Source organism: Urocitellus parryii, chromosome 4 (assembly GCF_045843805.1).
Source record: "Urocitellus parryii isolate mUroPar1 chromosome 4, mUroPar1.hap1, whole genome shotgun sequence".
NCBI classification, from domain to species: Eukaryota; Metazoa; Chordata; class Mammalia; order Rodentia; family Sciuridae; genus Urocitellus; species Urocitellus parryii.
The window spans coordinates 209,243,450-209,259,782 of NC_135534.1; the positions used below are offsets into that span (position 1 = coordinate 209,243,450).

The 16,333-nt window shown below is 60.3% G+C and overlaps 1 protein-coding gene across 2 annotated transcripts in view; it reads left to right on the top strand.

Annotated features, from left to right (window-relative positions):
- Col5a1 (collagen type V alpha 1 chain) overlaps positions 1-16,333 on the top strand; it is a 137,726-nt gene that overhangs the window by 104,546 nt on the left and 16,847 nt on the right. For both annotated transcript variants that reach the window (XM_026395386.2, XM_026395387.2), the window contains exons 38-58: positions 769-822; positions 1,675-1,782; positions 3,205-3,294; positions 3,389-3,442; positions 3,983-4,090; positions 6,308-6,415; positions 7,293-7,346; positions 7,978-8,031; positions 8,116-8,223; positions 8,938-8,991; positions 9,091-9,198; positions 10,049-10,102; positions 10,781-10,888; positions 11,498-11,551; positions 11,958-12,011; positions 12,504-12,557; positions 13,026-13,079; positions 13,654-13,761; positions 13,852-13,905; positions 14,009-14,062; positions 14,995-15,102. In XM_026395386.2, the coding sequence (XP_026251171.1) occupies positions 769-822; positions 1,675-1,782; positions 3,205-3,294; positions 3,389-3,442; positions 3,983-4,090; positions 6,308-6,415; positions 7,293-7,346; positions 7,978-8,031; positions 8,116-8,223; positions 8,938-8,991; positions 9,091-9,198; positions 10,049-10,102; positions 10,781-10,888; positions 11,498-11,551; positions 11,958-12,011; positions 12,504-12,557; positions 13,026-13,079; positions 13,654-13,761; positions 13,852-13,905; positions 14,009-14,062; positions 14,995-15,102 (1,602 nt within the window). The remainder of the gene's footprint in view (positions 1-768; positions 823-1,674; positions 1,783-3,204; positions 3,295-3,388; positions 3,443-3,982; positions 4,091-6,307; positions 6,416-7,292; positions 7,347-7,977; positions 8,032-8,115; positions 8,224-8,937; positions 8,992-9,090; positions 9,199-10,048; positions 10,103-10,780; positions 10,889-11,497; positions 11,552-11,957; positions 12,012-12,503; positions 12,558-13,025; positions 13,080-13,653; positions 13,762-13,851; positions 13,906-14,008; positions 14,063-14,994; positions 15,103-16,333) is intronic.

The window sequence follows — 16,333 nt, forward strand, 5'->3', positions numbered from 1 at the left end:
TGTGGGCCAGTGGCTCAGCGTGAGACCCCAGTGCTGTGGCCAGGTGTCCTGACCCGGAGGCAGCAGGCCCAGAGTAGTGTGTGCCCACCCATCAGCCTTCCCTGTGACCTCACAGCCACCACTGCCCTCCCAGATCCAGAGTGTCCCTTCTAGGCCTGGGGCAGAATAGCACGTCCCAACACACCTGCCTCAGTCCGCTGACGTGACCTGAAATCCAGCTTACGTCGTCTCAGGGTAGCTTCTTCCTTCAAAGGAGAGGTTGGGCAGAACGGAGGATGCCCCAGGCCCAGCCAGGACGTCACCTAGGCACGAGCACAGCACAGATGGGACGTGCTCACTGAATCCAGTTAAAATCCCGCATGTGCGCTGCCAGATGGCAAAGACCGTAGGGCTAGGCTCTACCTGTCCTAGACACACCCAGGAGCCGGCCAGAGGAATCGATGACCAGAGCAGGAAAATCCCCCAAAATCATCAACTAGGAACAGCCCAGACCTGGCTCCCGAGTCGGCTCAGAAAATGAGCACTTAGTGACATAAGAAAGACCGATGGCTTAAAATCTATTTCTCAGCACAAAAACCCGGTGCAGAACCAGCTTCTCTGGCTTCATTGCCACGTGGAAGTGTAGCAAGAGAAATGGGCCCTCTTACGTGAAGAGGGGAGCATCCGCCAACTGGGGACCCGGTGGGAGCGGGCGGGCGTCCTCAGGAGTGGTGGCGGGGTGGGCGTGGCGGCCGCTTCTGCGGCCTCAGCTGCCCACTCTCTCCACAGGGTTTCCAAGGCAAGACTGGCCCTCCAGGCCCACCCGGTGTGGTTGGCCCTCAGGTGAGACACAGCATCCTGGTCCTGGGTATCGGGTGTCCCCCAGCTGTGTGGGAGGAGAACCAAGGCTCAGCGTCAGCTCCCCAATTCTGAAGGTGTACTTGCCACTAAGGGAGGAGCTGAATTCCTGGGGTGCATGTTAACAGCCAGAGATTTGCCTCACAGGAAGACACCCCAAGAGAAAGAGCCAGGTTTCCTGGGTGTGCAGCGTGGGTCCAGCAGGTAGAGCAAGCATGGCCAGCCCAGGAGCCCGGCTTTCCCCAGTGCAGGGCCGGCTGTGCCCACTTGTGCTTCCGTGAGTGCCTGAGGCAGCCACATTCTGCCACTGGCTCCTGCCAGCGCCACAGACCTTGGGTCCCTGTAGGGACCCATCAATGAAGGTGTGGCTTCCAGCCAGAACGGTGGCTTTGGGCAGCAATATGGCAGCAGGAGCCTGCTTCCTAGAAACTTCACACGTAATGTAGCGAGAAATAAGATGCTGGCCTGCTGCTGCCGTGGCCCTGGGGTCGGTCGCTGTGGCCCTGTGGCTTTTCTCCCCGGGGGCTTACGTGGATGTCCCCCGGCTGGTTTCCCATTACATCCTGGAAGTGCAGCCCACTGGGCCTCTCGAGAGGCCTGGGGGCAGGAGGAAGTGCTGGCCGTGCCTGGGGCCGGGCAGCGGGCTGCTTAGCAGTGTCCACCCAGCTCAGTTTGGTCTACTGCATTTTGGCTGAAACAAGAAGTGCAGAGGAATAGGGTTGGTTGGCTATTGGTCTTTGCCTGTGCAGTCAGGACTGTCCTTGGACTCTGGAAGAGAAGGTCCCCCTTTGTAGGTCCCTGGAAACTGATCTGTGGTGCCCACTGGTTCTCCCTTAGGGTCCCACGGGAGAAACGGGTCCAATGGGAGAGCGTGGCCATCCTGGGCCCCCTGGTCCTCCTGGTGAACAGGGGCTCCCAGGCCTTGCTGGAAAAGAAGGGACAAAGGTGAGTTTCTGGAAGCTTCATGTCAGAGTGGCGCTTTGCTGAGGGGCCATTTAGGACTTTGTGTTTCCGTTGCTCCTTTCCGATGGAAGGGTGATCTCCCAAATGCCCTTCATGTCAGTGCACTCCCAAGCCTCGGACTCAGCCGCGCTTTGCTTGGCTTGAGTGGGGCCTGAGCTGGCCTCCTGGGGGCTGGAGTATAAAGAGCAGCAGCACACGGGCATCAGACTTCTGCAGGCCTGCTGAGAGCTCTGCCCCCAGCTGCCACCTGCTCCCAAAATGGATGAAACGCTCTCGTACTTCACAAATCTTCAGAAAGAGATCCTTGTACGAGTCTCCCACTGCTAAAGGCTGAAAATAAACTCAAAAGGCGAAAAACTAATGTGTTTCTGTCCTCGCTCCTGGTGCTGGATCTCACTGTCCCCCTTATTAGCTCCTCCACGGGGTACCCCAAGTTGGTGGTGGTAGCTTCCTCTGTGTTAGCATGAAAATAAATTTCTCAATAAGGGACACAGAAGATACAACCTCTCCAGCCCCTTATGTGACCACATGCAAGAGTAGCTTAGAGAATAGAAAGCAGTGCAAATATAGCAATACTGAGAAAACCACACACACACACACACACACACACACACACACACACACACACGGGTATATGCTTGAGTAAGTATGTACGTGTGTGTGAGTGAGAGAGAGACATAGACAGAGAGTGAGAGACAGCGGGGCCGGGGAGTGGGGTGGGAAGGGTATCTGTTCCAGACACACACAGCTCACTGAGTCTGGAAAGCAGGCCAAGGGCAGTTGACCAATGGCTTGGGAAGATCCTTGTGCGCCCAAGTGTGGACCTCAGGGAGGATTCTGAAAGAAGTCAAGCTGTAGTCTCTGTCGGGAGAGGGCAGGCTCAGACATGCCTCTTCAGAAAGCATAGGATTTCAGTCCTGAGGCCGTGGCCAGTCCACTAGGGCAGTACTTCTGACAGTGTCAGCCACAAATCCCTTAGCACGCTTCTGTCACTAGACCCCAATACTAGAAGAGGTGGCTGACCCCAGCTCCTGCTCGGTTCCCCGTGGCCCTGAAGGACTATGGGGGCCTCCATGGAGCCCAGGGACAGCCTCACAGAGTGGCTCTGTTCCCTGGGTCCACGTGGAGCCAGCCTGGGCAGCAGCTTCCAGGCCTGGACAGGTGGAGTGCCACACGAGGTCCGGGGTTGAATCCCCAGCACAAGACAAAACAGAAAATTCAAACAAAAGGAAAGAGATTCCTCTGAAAGCCTGGTGACCAGGGAAGCCCCCAAACCGTCCAAATTCCAGGTGGACGCTGATGTGGAGGCCCTGCCTGATTCCAGGAGAGGGATCTGGGCATCTGCGGCAGTGGGAGGGCTGCAGTCTGGGGCTCCAGGGTAGCTCATCCCTGCTCTGTTTTCAGGGTGACCCAGGCCCTGCTGGCCTCCCCGGGAAAGATGGCCCTCCAGGATTGCGTGGCTTCCCTGGGGACCGAGGGCTCCCTGGTCCGGTGGTGAGTACGAGGCCAGGTGGGGTTGGAGCAGGACAGTGCCCACCCTGGGGGCTCTCCCTGGGTGCCCTTCGCCCACTTTCCCACTGCTTTGCAGGGAGCTCTTGGACTGAAAGGCAGCGAAGGCCCCCCCGGCCCCCCAGGCCCCGCGGTGAGTCACAGCCTTTGCCCTGTCACCTTTCTCCAGACCTGTTGCACAGGTGACAGCTGGGAGGGTGCTGGAGCGGAGGGACTTTGGCAAGGGTGTGGACCACGTACCCAGGCTGGTGGCCTGAGTGACAGGGGGTCCCTGGGGAGCCAGGAGAAGGCCCCGCACCTGTGGTGGCTCTACCTGGGCCAGCAGGGGTTGGATGGGCATGGTCTCTTGGACTCTGAGGACACCTGCTGCAGCTGGCCACCGGAGGCCAGGTGAGCCCCCAGCAAAGGCAGAGGCCCGTCCCCAGCCTGCCAGTCAGGGCACTTGCCTGCTGCCTCTTGGACAAGATGGTCCCTCCCAGCATTAGTATCCCACCCTGACAGGTTGTGGTCCTAGAGAGCTTGGCGAGGTGGCCCCTCAGGTGCTCGCCCACGGTCCCTCTGCTCCAGCCGAAGGCTCTGGTGAGGGCGGGTGGCGTGATGAGAGTGCCTTAGGAACTCTTGGCCGGGTGGTCCAGGAGCCTTTGAATGAAACCCTTTTCCTGCCCCTCCCCAGGGATCTCCAGGGGAGAGAGGTCCAGCGGGTGCTGCTGGGCCCATCGGAATTCCAGGCAGACCTGGGCCTCAGGGTCCTCCCGGGCCAGCTGGAGAGAAAGGGGCTCCTGTAAGTACTGCCTCGGATCAGAGGCCTCTCGTTGGAGTGGCTGGGCTCCCTTCAGGGCCCAGCCTGTCCTTCCCCCGTGGTGTCCCCGGGGTACCTCCTTGTGGGCTTGCAGGAAGGGGTGCCATCCTACAGAGTGGTGTGCGTGCCCCGGGTGCCACAGGAGGGTTCCCTGCAGTGTGTGCGCAGTCCCCTCCTGCATGTGAGCATCCCAGCTTGTGCAGACAGAGCGGGCTAGAGGTAGTGTCCTCTGTGGGGGTCCCGTCCAGCCTGGGCCATGTGTGTGCAGGGCCATAGTGTCTGCTGAGCGGATAGCCCTTCCCGTGGGCCCTCCTCCCAGCTGGTCTTTTTAGGACAAGGATGGATATCTGGAAGCTGCTGCTCCCTTGGTTTACCTGGGAGCACAGGTGGAGGGAAGCTGGCAAAGAAGGGTGGGGCTCCGGGGAAGACAGATGCCTCCTCTGCCCCCACAGTGGGCTGAGCCCTTGGTGAACCGAGTTCTGTAGCCACTGAGAAACCGCGGGAGCAGGGGGAGGGGACTGGCCCCCCACACCTTGGTTTCTGTGAAGGGCCTCAGTGGCCACAGTACTTCCTAGCTTCCCAGGGGGCAGCTGTGTGGAGACTCCTGCCACAGCTGTGCAGCCACGGAGACAGCCTTCTCAGTTTCCCCTCCTGGTTCAGGAGGAGCCTGGGCTTGGGGGATCTTCGATGGCTGAGGCCTGTGTGCTGGGGACATGAGTAAGCCAGGAGACTCCTGTTGCTCCACTCTCAGTGCTTAGGGCTGGAAAGAGCCGTCCGTCCCATGCCCTGAGCAGGAGGACCCTGTGTAAACACACTGGGGACATCTGCACCCTGGAGAAGGCTTTCATCACGGGATGAGTAACTTTGACGGCATCTGATCATTTCCAACTGGATTCTGTGCCAAACAACAGGAGCCTTTTTGGCCCTCTGTGCATGTGGAGCACACGCAGACCCTGGTGGGGACGGCTTGGCTCATTGTTTTGAGAGAGTAAATATTTAAGCAGAAGCCTTGCAAGAGCTTCACAGAGCAGGGAAAAGCCCACCAGTCCCCGGTAGCTCCCAGAGGAGGAAAGGTCACTGGAAGGTGGGAGCACCCCTGACCGCCTGCCCAAGAGGCTGCCCGGGCAGGCTTCCGTGGAGCCGGCCCCCAGCCCCAGCATTTCTGGCTTCTTTGGTGTGGACATTTTATTGACAGGGACCAAGGATGAGGGGTAAGGAGCGAAGGGTGAGGCAGGAAGGGGTGGGTGGGCCAGTGAGCAGGCGCCCTGCCAACCACATGGAGCCGCGTGTGCGTGCTCTCCTTGTGTCCCCTCCCCGGGGCTCACGCCTCTTTATTCGTGTCTCTTGGAAGAAAGGGGTCCTGGCTGGGGTGGGAAAACTCATGTCGCTCAAAGAGATGAGGTGGCTGGGTAAACAGCACAGCAAGAGCTTGGTGAGGATCATGTGAGTCACCAAGGGCCAGGAGAGGAAAGCCATCAGTCATGTGTACAGGGAGGATCAGGGACTGGTGTGTGTGCATGTCGGGTACCTGCAGGTTAAAACATGCCTGTGTGTGCACACACGTGTGTGTGCATGAGCACACGGTGTGCACACACGTAGTAACTGTGCCTCACATTGTGCGTGTCCTGTGAGGCGTGCACAGCTGTGAGCTTGTTGTGTGTGTGCATGTGTGTTCTGTGTGTGTGAGTGGCTCATGGGTGTGCATGCATGTTAGCGACTGCACGTGTGTGTGTGTGCGTGTGCGTGCGTGCGTGCGTGCGTGCGCCTGCACTCAGGTGGGTGTTTACAAAGAAGCCAAAGAGTGATAAAGTTGGTGGGGGCTGAAGTGCAGGCTGTCCTCCTGCTGGTCCTGAAGCTTGGCTCCTGCTCGAGAGCTGGACTGGTCACGCAGGCTCAGGACGTGGTGGGCTGGGTCTGAATGCTAACTCTGCTGCTCCCCAGCCTCAGTTTCCTCGTCTGTAACGGGTCGGCCTCCCTAGGATGTGTGTGGGTAAGGAAGTGATTCCGCAGCTGTCTGTGGCCCAGGCCTGGGCTCAGACTCAGGCGTCCGTGTCCCTGGTGGCCTGTTAGGACTGCCGTGCAGCCGCTCACCCAGAGCACCCGCATCTGGCCCACAGGCCTCCCTCTCTGGGGTGAGGAGCTGCTGTAGATGCTGCTGTGAGGAAACCACAAGTGACAGGGATCTTCTGTCCTCTCTAGGGTGAGAAAGGGCCGCAAGGCCCAGCTGGCCGAGACGGTCTCCAGGGACCCGTGGGGCTCCCTGGTCCTGCTGGCCCTGTGGGTCCCCCTGGAGAAGATGGAGACAAGGTAAGGAGAAGGCAGAGTGAGCCTTGGCTGAGCCTGGCCGGCAGGTGAGGTGGGAGGAGGGTGCCGGCCAGGACGCTGGGTGGAGGCTCAGCCCCAGAGCCACCCGCACTGCACTGAGGTCTGGTGGCAGCGGGCGACTTTGAGGAGGACGCCCACAGAGGCCCTGACAAGGCCTGGTGTGCTCAGGGAACTGGAATCCTGTGTAGAATCCACAGCCCAGATCCTGAGCTGCCGGTGCCCAGGGCAGAGGAACACTCCCTGCCCCCTGCTGATTGGTTTCAAGTTCTGACTCTGCAGAGCTGGAGTGAATGAGGTTTTCCTCAATGTCTGTGTTTAGAGTCTCTCCTTGATTGTCAGGCTCCGCATCAACAGGAGTGCACTGTGTGGCCTGGCGCTCTTACTGAGCTCGTATCTATACCTCATTTAATGACGGCAGTGGGACTTAGCCCTTTGGCTTGGCTTTCCATTGGACCACTTCTGGTGATGGCCCTGACTTTGTCACCTCTGCCTGGAGGGTGCCGGAGACAGCCCTGCCCTAACAGAAGCACTGGGAAGATTGACACCTTCTTGGGGATCTCAGCAGTGGCGTTGCCCCCTGATCTGTTGCACGTGGGTGGTCCAATTCTAAAACAAAGCAGATGTCTTCAGTGTGATGTCCCCATTGCCAAGTCTACTGACATTCTGTGCAGAGTCAGATCCCAAGCCTGCACCTCCCAGCCTGACATTAGAAAGGAAGTTGTGCTGATCCACAGAAGTGTTTCTTCTTATGTGAGCCGCGGCCACTTGGAGAGCTGACTTGCTGTCACCAGAGAAAGGGATAATGGTGAGCAGAGGAGGCCCAGTCCCTGGGGCTGATCCTCTTTCCCCTCTGCCCTAGGGAGAGATCGGGGAGCCGGGGCAGAAAGGAAGCAAGGGTGACAAAGGCGAGCAGGTAAGCGCTGTGGCGGAATGCGGGTGCCCCTCGAAACGGCCATGCGCCAGCGTGCCGGGCGCTGCCCTTGGTGGTGGCCATGCGTGGGAAGGCTGATGGCTCTTTTCCCAGTAAGCTCCTGTGTGTGTGAACCTATGAGCGTGTCTCGCTGCTGAAGCGTGAGCAGGCCACGTTCACAGGTCTTGAGATAAAGTGGGCTCAGGGCGCTTGCCCCGAGGCATCTGTGCCCTGCAGACCCTGCCCCGCATGCTGAGGGGTGCAGAGTGCCTGCCCCTCCCACATGCGGAGGGGCGCAGAGTGCCTGTCCCCCACCACATGCTGCGGAGCACAGAGTGCCCAGCCCCCCCCCGCCCCGCATGTGGAGGGGTGCAGAGTGCCTGTAGTGTGACACTGGTGGCAGCTTCCTTGCCATCTGTCATAACATGCTCATGTTGGAACTGAGAATGTGGACAACTTTCCAGAGCCTGTGGCCTGGATGTTGGACATCCCTCTGCTGAGTGTCGGTTTGGGGACTGACCTTGTGTGCATGTGCCCCCTGTACTGGTCCACCTGGGCTTGCGATGAGATTCACTCCTCTCTCGACCTGTCTGCGATCTGCACATCAACCTGGATCTCTGTTTGTTCCTCACAGGGTCCTCCTGGGCCCACAGGTCCTCAAGGCCCCATTGGACAGCCAGGCCCCTCCGTGAGTATCTGTGGCTAGTGACCTCCACAAGCCCTGGCCCTCGAGTGCTGCTCAGCCTCACCATGCTCAATTCTTACCTTGCAGGGAGCAGATGGTGAGCCAGGCCCTCGTGGCCAGCAGGGCCTCTTTGGGCAGAAAGGAGATGAAGGCTCGAGAGGTTTCCCTGGGCCCCCAGGGCCGGTGGGGCTACAGGTAAGCAGGGTTTTCTCAGGGCTGGGGCTCTACGGAGGGCTCTATGTCTTGCTGGGCCCACTCCTCCTGTTATCTTAAGAAAGGAGAAACTCGGGCTCCGTGGTGGGGATTGGAAGTGCTGTCACTTCCCAGAGCAGGTCCACTGCTCCCAAGCAAGGCATCTGTGTCCACAGTCATGGGAAATGCTGAGCAATTGTGAGGAAAGAAAGCGATGTCCGCTTCTGCATGTGTCCCCAGCACTGAGGGCCACCCGCCTGAGTACGGCCCAAATGTACCTGTTCACCTTCACCTGGGCAAGCAGGAGGCTGTGTCTTGTGTTTGCAAAGTCCAACAGGCACACCCACAGGTCACATGCAGAGTTGATACCCAGCTCTGCGTCCTAGACCGTGGGGCGTGTCAAACGCTGTTAGATATTGTGACGTTTTATTTATTTGGGAAGCAGTCTTTAGTTACTGTGTGGCATCCCAGCATATGCTGGACACATAATTTATCCGACGTTTCCCTGCTGCCGGCTCATTAGGTTTATGGTTTTATGGGATGCCACCATACGTGCCGCTATCCATAAATCTTTGCATTCTTCTCTAATTATTTCCTCTGGCTAATTCCGGGCCTTGGTGACTGGGGCTGTGCTCGTGTGTAGGTGCCAGGAGGCGCCCCCTGGGGGCGCCTGTGTGCACTAGCAGAGTGGCTCCTAACCGCAGCTCCCTCTTCTAGGGTTTGCCGGGACCTCCAGGTGAAAAGGGTGAGACGGGGGATGTGGGCCAGATGGTAAGTGTGACCAGGCACCCAGGCCAGCCGTGCCAGCTGCTGCATGTGTTTGGGGAGGTTTTTTGTTTTTCTGGGCTCAATGGCCACTTCTTCTCCTAGGGCCCTCCTGGTCCCCCCGGCCCCCGAGGACCCTCTGGAGCCCCAGGTGCTGACGGCCCACAAGGCCCTCCAGGAGGGATAGGAAATCCCGGCGCAGTGGGAGAGAAGGTGATGTCCCCTGTTGGGGCGGCAACTCCGAGACCCTGTGGGGGACCACCGTGTGTGTGCACGTGTGCGTGTGCCTGTGTATGCAGAGGCATGAGGACCTGGTTGGGTCGTTCAGTCTGGTGGATATTAGAGCCTGGGCCCTTGAGACCCACAATTGTGCATGTATTTGCACGCGAGTATGTGTGTGTGTCCATGAGTGTGCGCGTTCATGTGTGCACATAGTGTGTGTGCTGTGCATCGAGGGCCAAGTCCCCTCCTGCTCCTGGGCTCGCGATGTCTTAAGAGCTGTGGATGAGCTCTGGAGGTGAGGGCAGGGCACACTTCAGGTCCCCCACGCTTTCCAGAGCTTGCTTCCTGGATACAGGCCACTCGGTGGGAGCAAGCGTCCATCATGCTCCTGTTCATGATAGGAAGGTTGGGGAGAAATACCCCCCAGAGGAGTGGCCTCTGCTTCTGCCCTGAGAGGTGTGGCCCCCCAGTTCCCAGCATGTCCCTGTCGATGCTCTATGAAGGTGGCCTGTGATTGTCCCCTGCCTTGCCCTGCAGGGTTCCTACCTACTGTGCAGCCCCCATCTTCTCATAATTATTCTCCAAATCCCTCGAGGCCCCTGCCCAGGAAAGCCTTCACTGACCGTATCCCTCGTAGCCTGGACGCCATCTCCCTGTGTCCATCACATGCCTGTGTCTAACACTGCTGGCCTCCCCTGCAATCCTGGGAGCCACCTGGGGATGGTGGCCTCTGTCCTGCCAGCCCGGGTCCCAGTGCCAGACAGCAGGCAGGTGGTGCATGGTCTGTGCTGGCCACGGGACCACTGCTGCTGTCCTCTTGACGTGCTCCTTCTCTCCCCAGGGTGAGCCTGGTGAAGCTGGTGAGCCTGGCCTTCCAGGAGAAGGGGGCCCCCCGGTGAGTGTGTGGGCTCCGGGCAGGGCGGGAAGTGTCCACATGGGAGCTGGTTGGAAGCTCCATCCCTGCTTAGGTCTTCCCACCATGCAATGGGAGTCATGCCCTACTCTGCTGACTGGCCGCTGAGTCACACTTAAAAAGAGGGTCCGTTTGGGGACCTGACCTTGTGTGTGCATGCACCTGTTGGGGGCACACACACCTGTGTTTAGGGGTGTGTGTGTGTGTGTGTGTGTGTGTGGACCTCAGCAGTGATGCCCACCACCAGTGGCTGCTGCTTACCTGGCCTTCTCTGGCACCTTGGCCTTGAGTGTGAGGGTGACTTGTCACCCCAGACATTGGGGACCAGACTGAAAATATACAGGCCTTCTGAGGTCAGGTGAATGTCCTGAGAGGCCACCCTGAATGTGGACCAGGTTTCCTGGCCTTCCTGCTGCCCACTGTGCCTGAGAGTCAGGAACTGAACCTTGGGGTCCCCACTGCCGGGTGTCTGGTCCAGGAGCAGCCCCCTACTAGAGCTGAGCCTCAGAAATCCAGGGGTTCCTCCGGCCCACCCAGAGGTGCTGGGAAGGGGCTGCGGGATTTGATGAGGCACGGAGCCCCTGGAGGCCAGCGCGTGCCTCATTCTGGGCCAGTGCTCAGTCAGCTCTGAGAACCGGACTCTGGCTATTTTTCTTCCAGGGACCCAAAGGAGAAAGGGGGGAGAAGGGCGAGGCAGGCCCCTCTGGTGCTGCTGGACCCCCAGGGCCCAAAGGACCCCCTGGAGACGACGGCCCCAAAGGCAGCCCTGTGAGTATTCTGTGGTGCCTGGTACCCTCTTGGGCGGTCCCTGCCAGGCCCCCTGATGCGGGGGCGGGGCATGTGCTCAGACAGGGCCACATGACTGCTGTGTGCTGGGGGTGACCGTTGAAGGTTTGGAGGGTCCCACACCAGCTACTGGGCACATGGGTGGGGATGAGCTGGAGCAGACCTGCACGAGAAGCCTAGAGGTTCATCCTCGTGGACGGGGCAGCAGCTGAGACACACACCCACTAGCCTTGGGCCCTGGGCACACGCCCCATCCTCTCATCTGCCCTGATTTGGCATCAGGAGGGGCTTCTCAGAGCCCTGATCTAGAAGTCTGAGGTGTGGGCTTTGGTCTCAGCCTGGAGCTGCCAGGGTGGACGTGTGGGCAGTGTGCCTGCCCCATGTGTCTCTGGACAGCTGGAGGCTGCTGTCCCTGGTTGGGCTTGCTGCTTCCTGGGGCACGGCACGAAAGGGCCTCCTGGTGGAAAGTGCCTGAGGTGTAGGGACTGTCCCAGCTCCTGAGTGGTGGTGGTGGGGTCCTGAGGCCGTGACCAGTGGACAGGGTGTGGTCTGACTGCTGATGGCCTGGGCCTGCCTCTCTCTTCTCCTCAGGGTCCAGTTGGTTTTCCTGGAGATCCTGGCCCTCCTGGAGAGCCTGGCCCTGCGGTAGGTGCTCAAGGAAGTCCAGTCTCTTAGACCCTCCAGTCCCTGTCCCCACGGCCCCTCTGTCTCCACAGCCCCTGTCCCCCCATGGCCCCTGTGTCCACAGCCCTGTCCCCACAGCCTCTCTGCCCCCATGGCCCCTATCCCTGTAGCCCCTGTGCCTCTGTGGCTGCTGTCCCCACAGCCTCTCGGCCCCACAGCCCTGTCCCTGTAGCCTGTCCCCTCCTGCCAGCTTGCTCTGATGTTCTTTGAGGCTAGCTCCCTCCCTGAGGTGATTGCCCCCTGCTTTGGGGCACACCTGTGCTGGCACTGGATTTATCAGGTTTAGGGAGACTCGGGGGGCACTATAGCCGGAGGATCTTGGGGCACCTCCTTCCGGGTGACAGTGGGGAACCTGCTTCTCCCTCAGGGTCAAGATGGTCCACCTGGTGACAAAGGGGACGATGGCGAACCTGGACAGACGGTAAGTCTGCCGTACTGCTCGACCCTGGTGGAGGGTCCTGTGCTGGGGGGACTCTGCCACTGGCTCGGCTCCTTCCTGGAAGTCCAAACCCAGGTCCCTGGTGCTGACTCTTGACTGTGGCGGGACTCCGAGAGCCGCCAGGGCATCTCAGGGAAGGCTGGACCCTGTTCCAGAATAAAGAGATGCCCACACAGTCCTACGGGGGCGACCTGCAGCTCCCGGGGCCACCCCCAGGAGCTGGGGAAGTCCCCCTCAGTGCAGCACACAGTGCTGGGCGCCCATCGGGGGCTGTGCTCGGAGGCCAGAGCTGGGTGCGGAGGCTGCAGGGCTCCTCTGGGGCTGGCCGTGCTGGCTGGGAGGAGGGAGGCAGCTGGGCTGGTGATGAAGACTCACCAGAGGAACCCGAGTGCCTCCTCAGCTGTGGGCCAACCCTGACTTGGGCGCCCTCTCCCGCCACCCCGACTCCTGACGCTCTACCCTTTGTCTACCCAGGGATCCCCGGGCCCCACTGGTGAACCTGGTCCATCCGGCCCTCCAGGAAAGAGGGTGAGTCCTGAGGAGGAAGCTGGGCTGGGGGCGTTCCCTCACTCCCTGCCGGTCCTGGGCTCACGCTGCTCTTGGATGATGGCCATTTCCGTTAGGCCAGGCCAACCATTCACAGTCAGTAGACCCAACCATCTGGGAGGAAATCACCCACAAAGCTGGAAAATGCCTGTCCCCTGGACAGACCTTCCGGAAAGTCAGCACAGTGGAGGGGCGTCTTTGCACACTGAACCTGCTGGGTGGCTTGGGGACTGTGAGACTGAGCCTCCTGCGCAGCACCAGGGCGGTGCCCCCAGGTCTACCCGGAGCTCCAGCCTGGGACTGAGTCACTGGGACCCATTATCAGAACCTGTGCCCAGGCTGTGCCCAGGAGTGGCCTCAGGCCCCTTTCTCCAGCCCAGCCTTGACTCACTGGGGCTCCCACCCCCTCTGGGGCCCACCTCACCACCTGTGTTCTCTCGCTTGTTCCAGGGCCCCCCTGGCCCCGCAGGCCCCGAAGGTAGACAGGGAGAGAAAGGAGCCAAGGTAAGGAGCCCACACCAGAGGGCACAACCGGGACGCAGAGGTGGTGGACTGGGCTGCAGAGAGGCCAGGTGGAGCCGTGGGTGGTGGCCTGGGCGTTGGGGTCTGTCTGCCCACGGGTCTAAGGGAAGAGGAATGAGGCAGGGGTGCAGGAGTCGAGAGACCCCTGAGCTGAGGCTTATGGGCGGCCCTTGACCTCGGATACCGAGCCCAGCATGGGGCCTGGTACCCAGGCAGTGGGTCTGTTCTGTGAGTGAGTTCATGGCCAAGATCTGGGCGGGCACCACTGGCCTTCCCTTGGGGAGACTCCTTGTCATCCAGTGGGACAGCAGTGGTGCTGGTCCCGCTGGGAGGTAACTGCCAAGACCCACTGTAGTGATTGGCATGAGCAGCGGGAGATGGAATCACTTGGCTTAGGAAATTAGTGGGGTGGGCATTGGCCAGGCAGCCACTGGGAGGAAGGTAGGAAGCCTTGGGGGCAGCCCCGGATATCTGGGGGCCACCCAGGGTTTCTGAGCAGGTGTCCTGGGCCAGGTGCCTGGAGCAGCTGAGCACCCAAGTCCCACTTCCTCTGCAGGGAGAAGCTGGCTTGGAAGGCCCTCCTGGGAAGACTGGCCCCATTGGCCCCCAGGGGGCCCCTGGGAAGCCTGGGCCAGACGGCCTGCGTGGGATCCCTGGCCCGGTGGTGAGTGGACTGGGCAGGCCAGGAAGGGGGAGGAGGGTTGCCAAGAGCAGGACCAGGGGTGCCGGCTCACACTGGGGGTCTCCGTTTCAGGGTGAACAAGGTCTCCCAGGATCCCCAGGCCCTGACGGACCACCTGGCCCCATGGTGAGTGACATCCCTGCAGTGTGTATGGTGGGGATGGGTGTAGGGGATTTGCCACCAGAAGACCCTGGGATGAGGACTCTAATCTCTCTGTCTCCTCCTGCAGGGTCCTCCAGGACTTCCTGGCCTCAAGGGAGATTCTGGACCCAAAGGTGAAAAGGTGAGTAGGGACTTCAGCAGTAGCCCTGGCTCAAGCCCAGCAAGCCTCAGTCTACACCCTGCGGCCTGCTATGGCCCAGAGTGCCTGCGGAGAGAACAGGAAGGATACACACAGCCTTCAAGGCTTGTCCTGCCTTCAGGGGCCCCAGGAGACGTGGATAGCTCCTCAGAGACCCTTGCCTTGCAGAATGACCAGAACCTTCTGGCTGGGCACAGAGGTCCTGGCTGGAGGGCATCCAGGACCAAGGCAGTAGGCGCTCTCTCAGGACACATCCACACCTGTGCTGCGGGGTGGCACTGGGCTGGGCAGCGTTGCTCTTGGTGGTGACCTCCTCCTCCACTTAGGTTCATTTACAAACATCAAGCTCACCGCCAGCGGCGGTACCTGGAGAAGGCAGCGGGCTCGCTCCTCTCCCCACATCTGCTACCAGCTCACCGCTCCCCCCCCCCGCCCTGCATAGTGGAAGCTGGAGGGACCCTTCCAGGGCTCTCCTGGGGCTCGTGGGGAGCAAACCCACGTACAGAGCAGGAATTGTCCCATTGTCCTTTCAAGATGTGACGAGGGATTATAGCATCCAGTTCTCTGCAGCTCTGCTTCTGGTACAAGTTTAGTCTTAGGTCTTTGTAGGGAAAAGCGTGTGTTTCCTCTGGATTTTTGGAAGGTGTGTGAAGAGCCACACCGTATTGCTCAGAGAAGCCCTTTGTCACCGATTCCCGTGTCTGGGTCTGCATGTCTGTCTCTTGGGGTGGTTCTCCTCAGACCTGGCACCCAATGTGTCTTTTGAAATTATTTCCACTCCTGCAGACATTGATGGTGACACGGTGACTCGTGCCCCTGGGCATGGCTGTGCCACCACATTCCTAGGCCTGCTAGGGTGGACTTTGGGTAGTGCTACCACACACATACGCTCTTTCATGCCTATTTCCTGACAGGGTCACCCAGGCCTGATCGGACTCATTGGCCCTCCAGGTGAACAGGGTGAAAAGGGTGACCGAGGCCTCCCTGGCCCCCAGGGCTCATCTGGGCCTAAAGGAGAACAGGTGCGTGAGGTGGAGCTCCCTGTAGCCCCTGCTGTCCCCAGAGCTGAGGGCCATCATCGTCTCCAGGGCTCAGTCACCCGCCTTTCACACCGGGACAGTGAGGTTTGAGCTCACCCAGGTCCACGGGAGCTGGGCACACGGCCCCCAGCCCTGCCCTGACTGCAGACAGGTGCCCCTTACTGCTCTGGTGGCCTTGCTGTGGGAGGGACTCAGAAGTCTGCCCTTCCCACCTCCCACTGATGTGCAAGAGCACGTGGCCAGCTCGTCCCCAGGAGCCTTTGCGACTGCAGCCTGTGTCCCTGCATGGAGGGGAGTGAGTCACGTGTGTTCGTGCCACCTTGCCCAGGTGACCACTCCAGCTCTCTGGACACACTGCAGCTCACTGGAGTTTGTAGCCCCCAGCAAGCCACCGTAAAGACCCTCGCCAGGGGCTTCATCCCCTGCCTTTGTGAACCCCTGGGACGTGGCCACAGGAGGGCAGGAGGAGAAGGACCCAGGCCTGGGAAGGGTGACGTGCACCTCAGAGGCAGAGGAGGGGACTCGGTGCCCCTGGGCATGGCTGTGCCACCACATTTCCAGGCCTGCTAGGGGTGGACTTTGGGACTGCCACCGCACACAAATGCTGCCCTAGCTCTTCTCCCAGGGAAGGCAGCGTGTCCTGGTTCCAGTGTGGGCCTCTCCACTTCCCCAGCTGTGTGACAGGCTGCACACCTGGGGACCTTGCTCACCTCCACCCCACCTTGTCCAGAGGATGGCAGGACATGGGGGCCAGCAGGGAGTGGCGAGAGCCCTTGAGGCTGGGGATGAAGCTGCACCCGTCCTGGGGCCTGTGACAGATGTGGGCAGCTCCTCAGAGACCCCTGCCTTGTGCCCAGCGTTGTTCTGTCATGGCCTTGGCCGTCTTCTGACCACTCAGTGTCCCCTGGACATGACCACAGACGTGGAGGAGAGTTGTTCTGTGCATGGTGGCACGTGGCCACGAGAATTAGACACTCAGGGTCCCCATTCCAAAAGGATGGCTGCTCTGTGCCCACCTGTCCCCCCCAGGTGCTCTTGGTGGCTCCTGCTGACAGAGGATGTCTGCACTGTGGTACAGGCTCCAAGGCATGGACTCCTAAGAGGAGCCCCCATCAGGGGTCCAGGAGAGGCATGTGCCCTCCTGGGGGAGGCTGGCTGTGACCTTCACCACCCTGGCTGCAGCCCGAATGCCAGCAGGATGTCTTTGGGACAC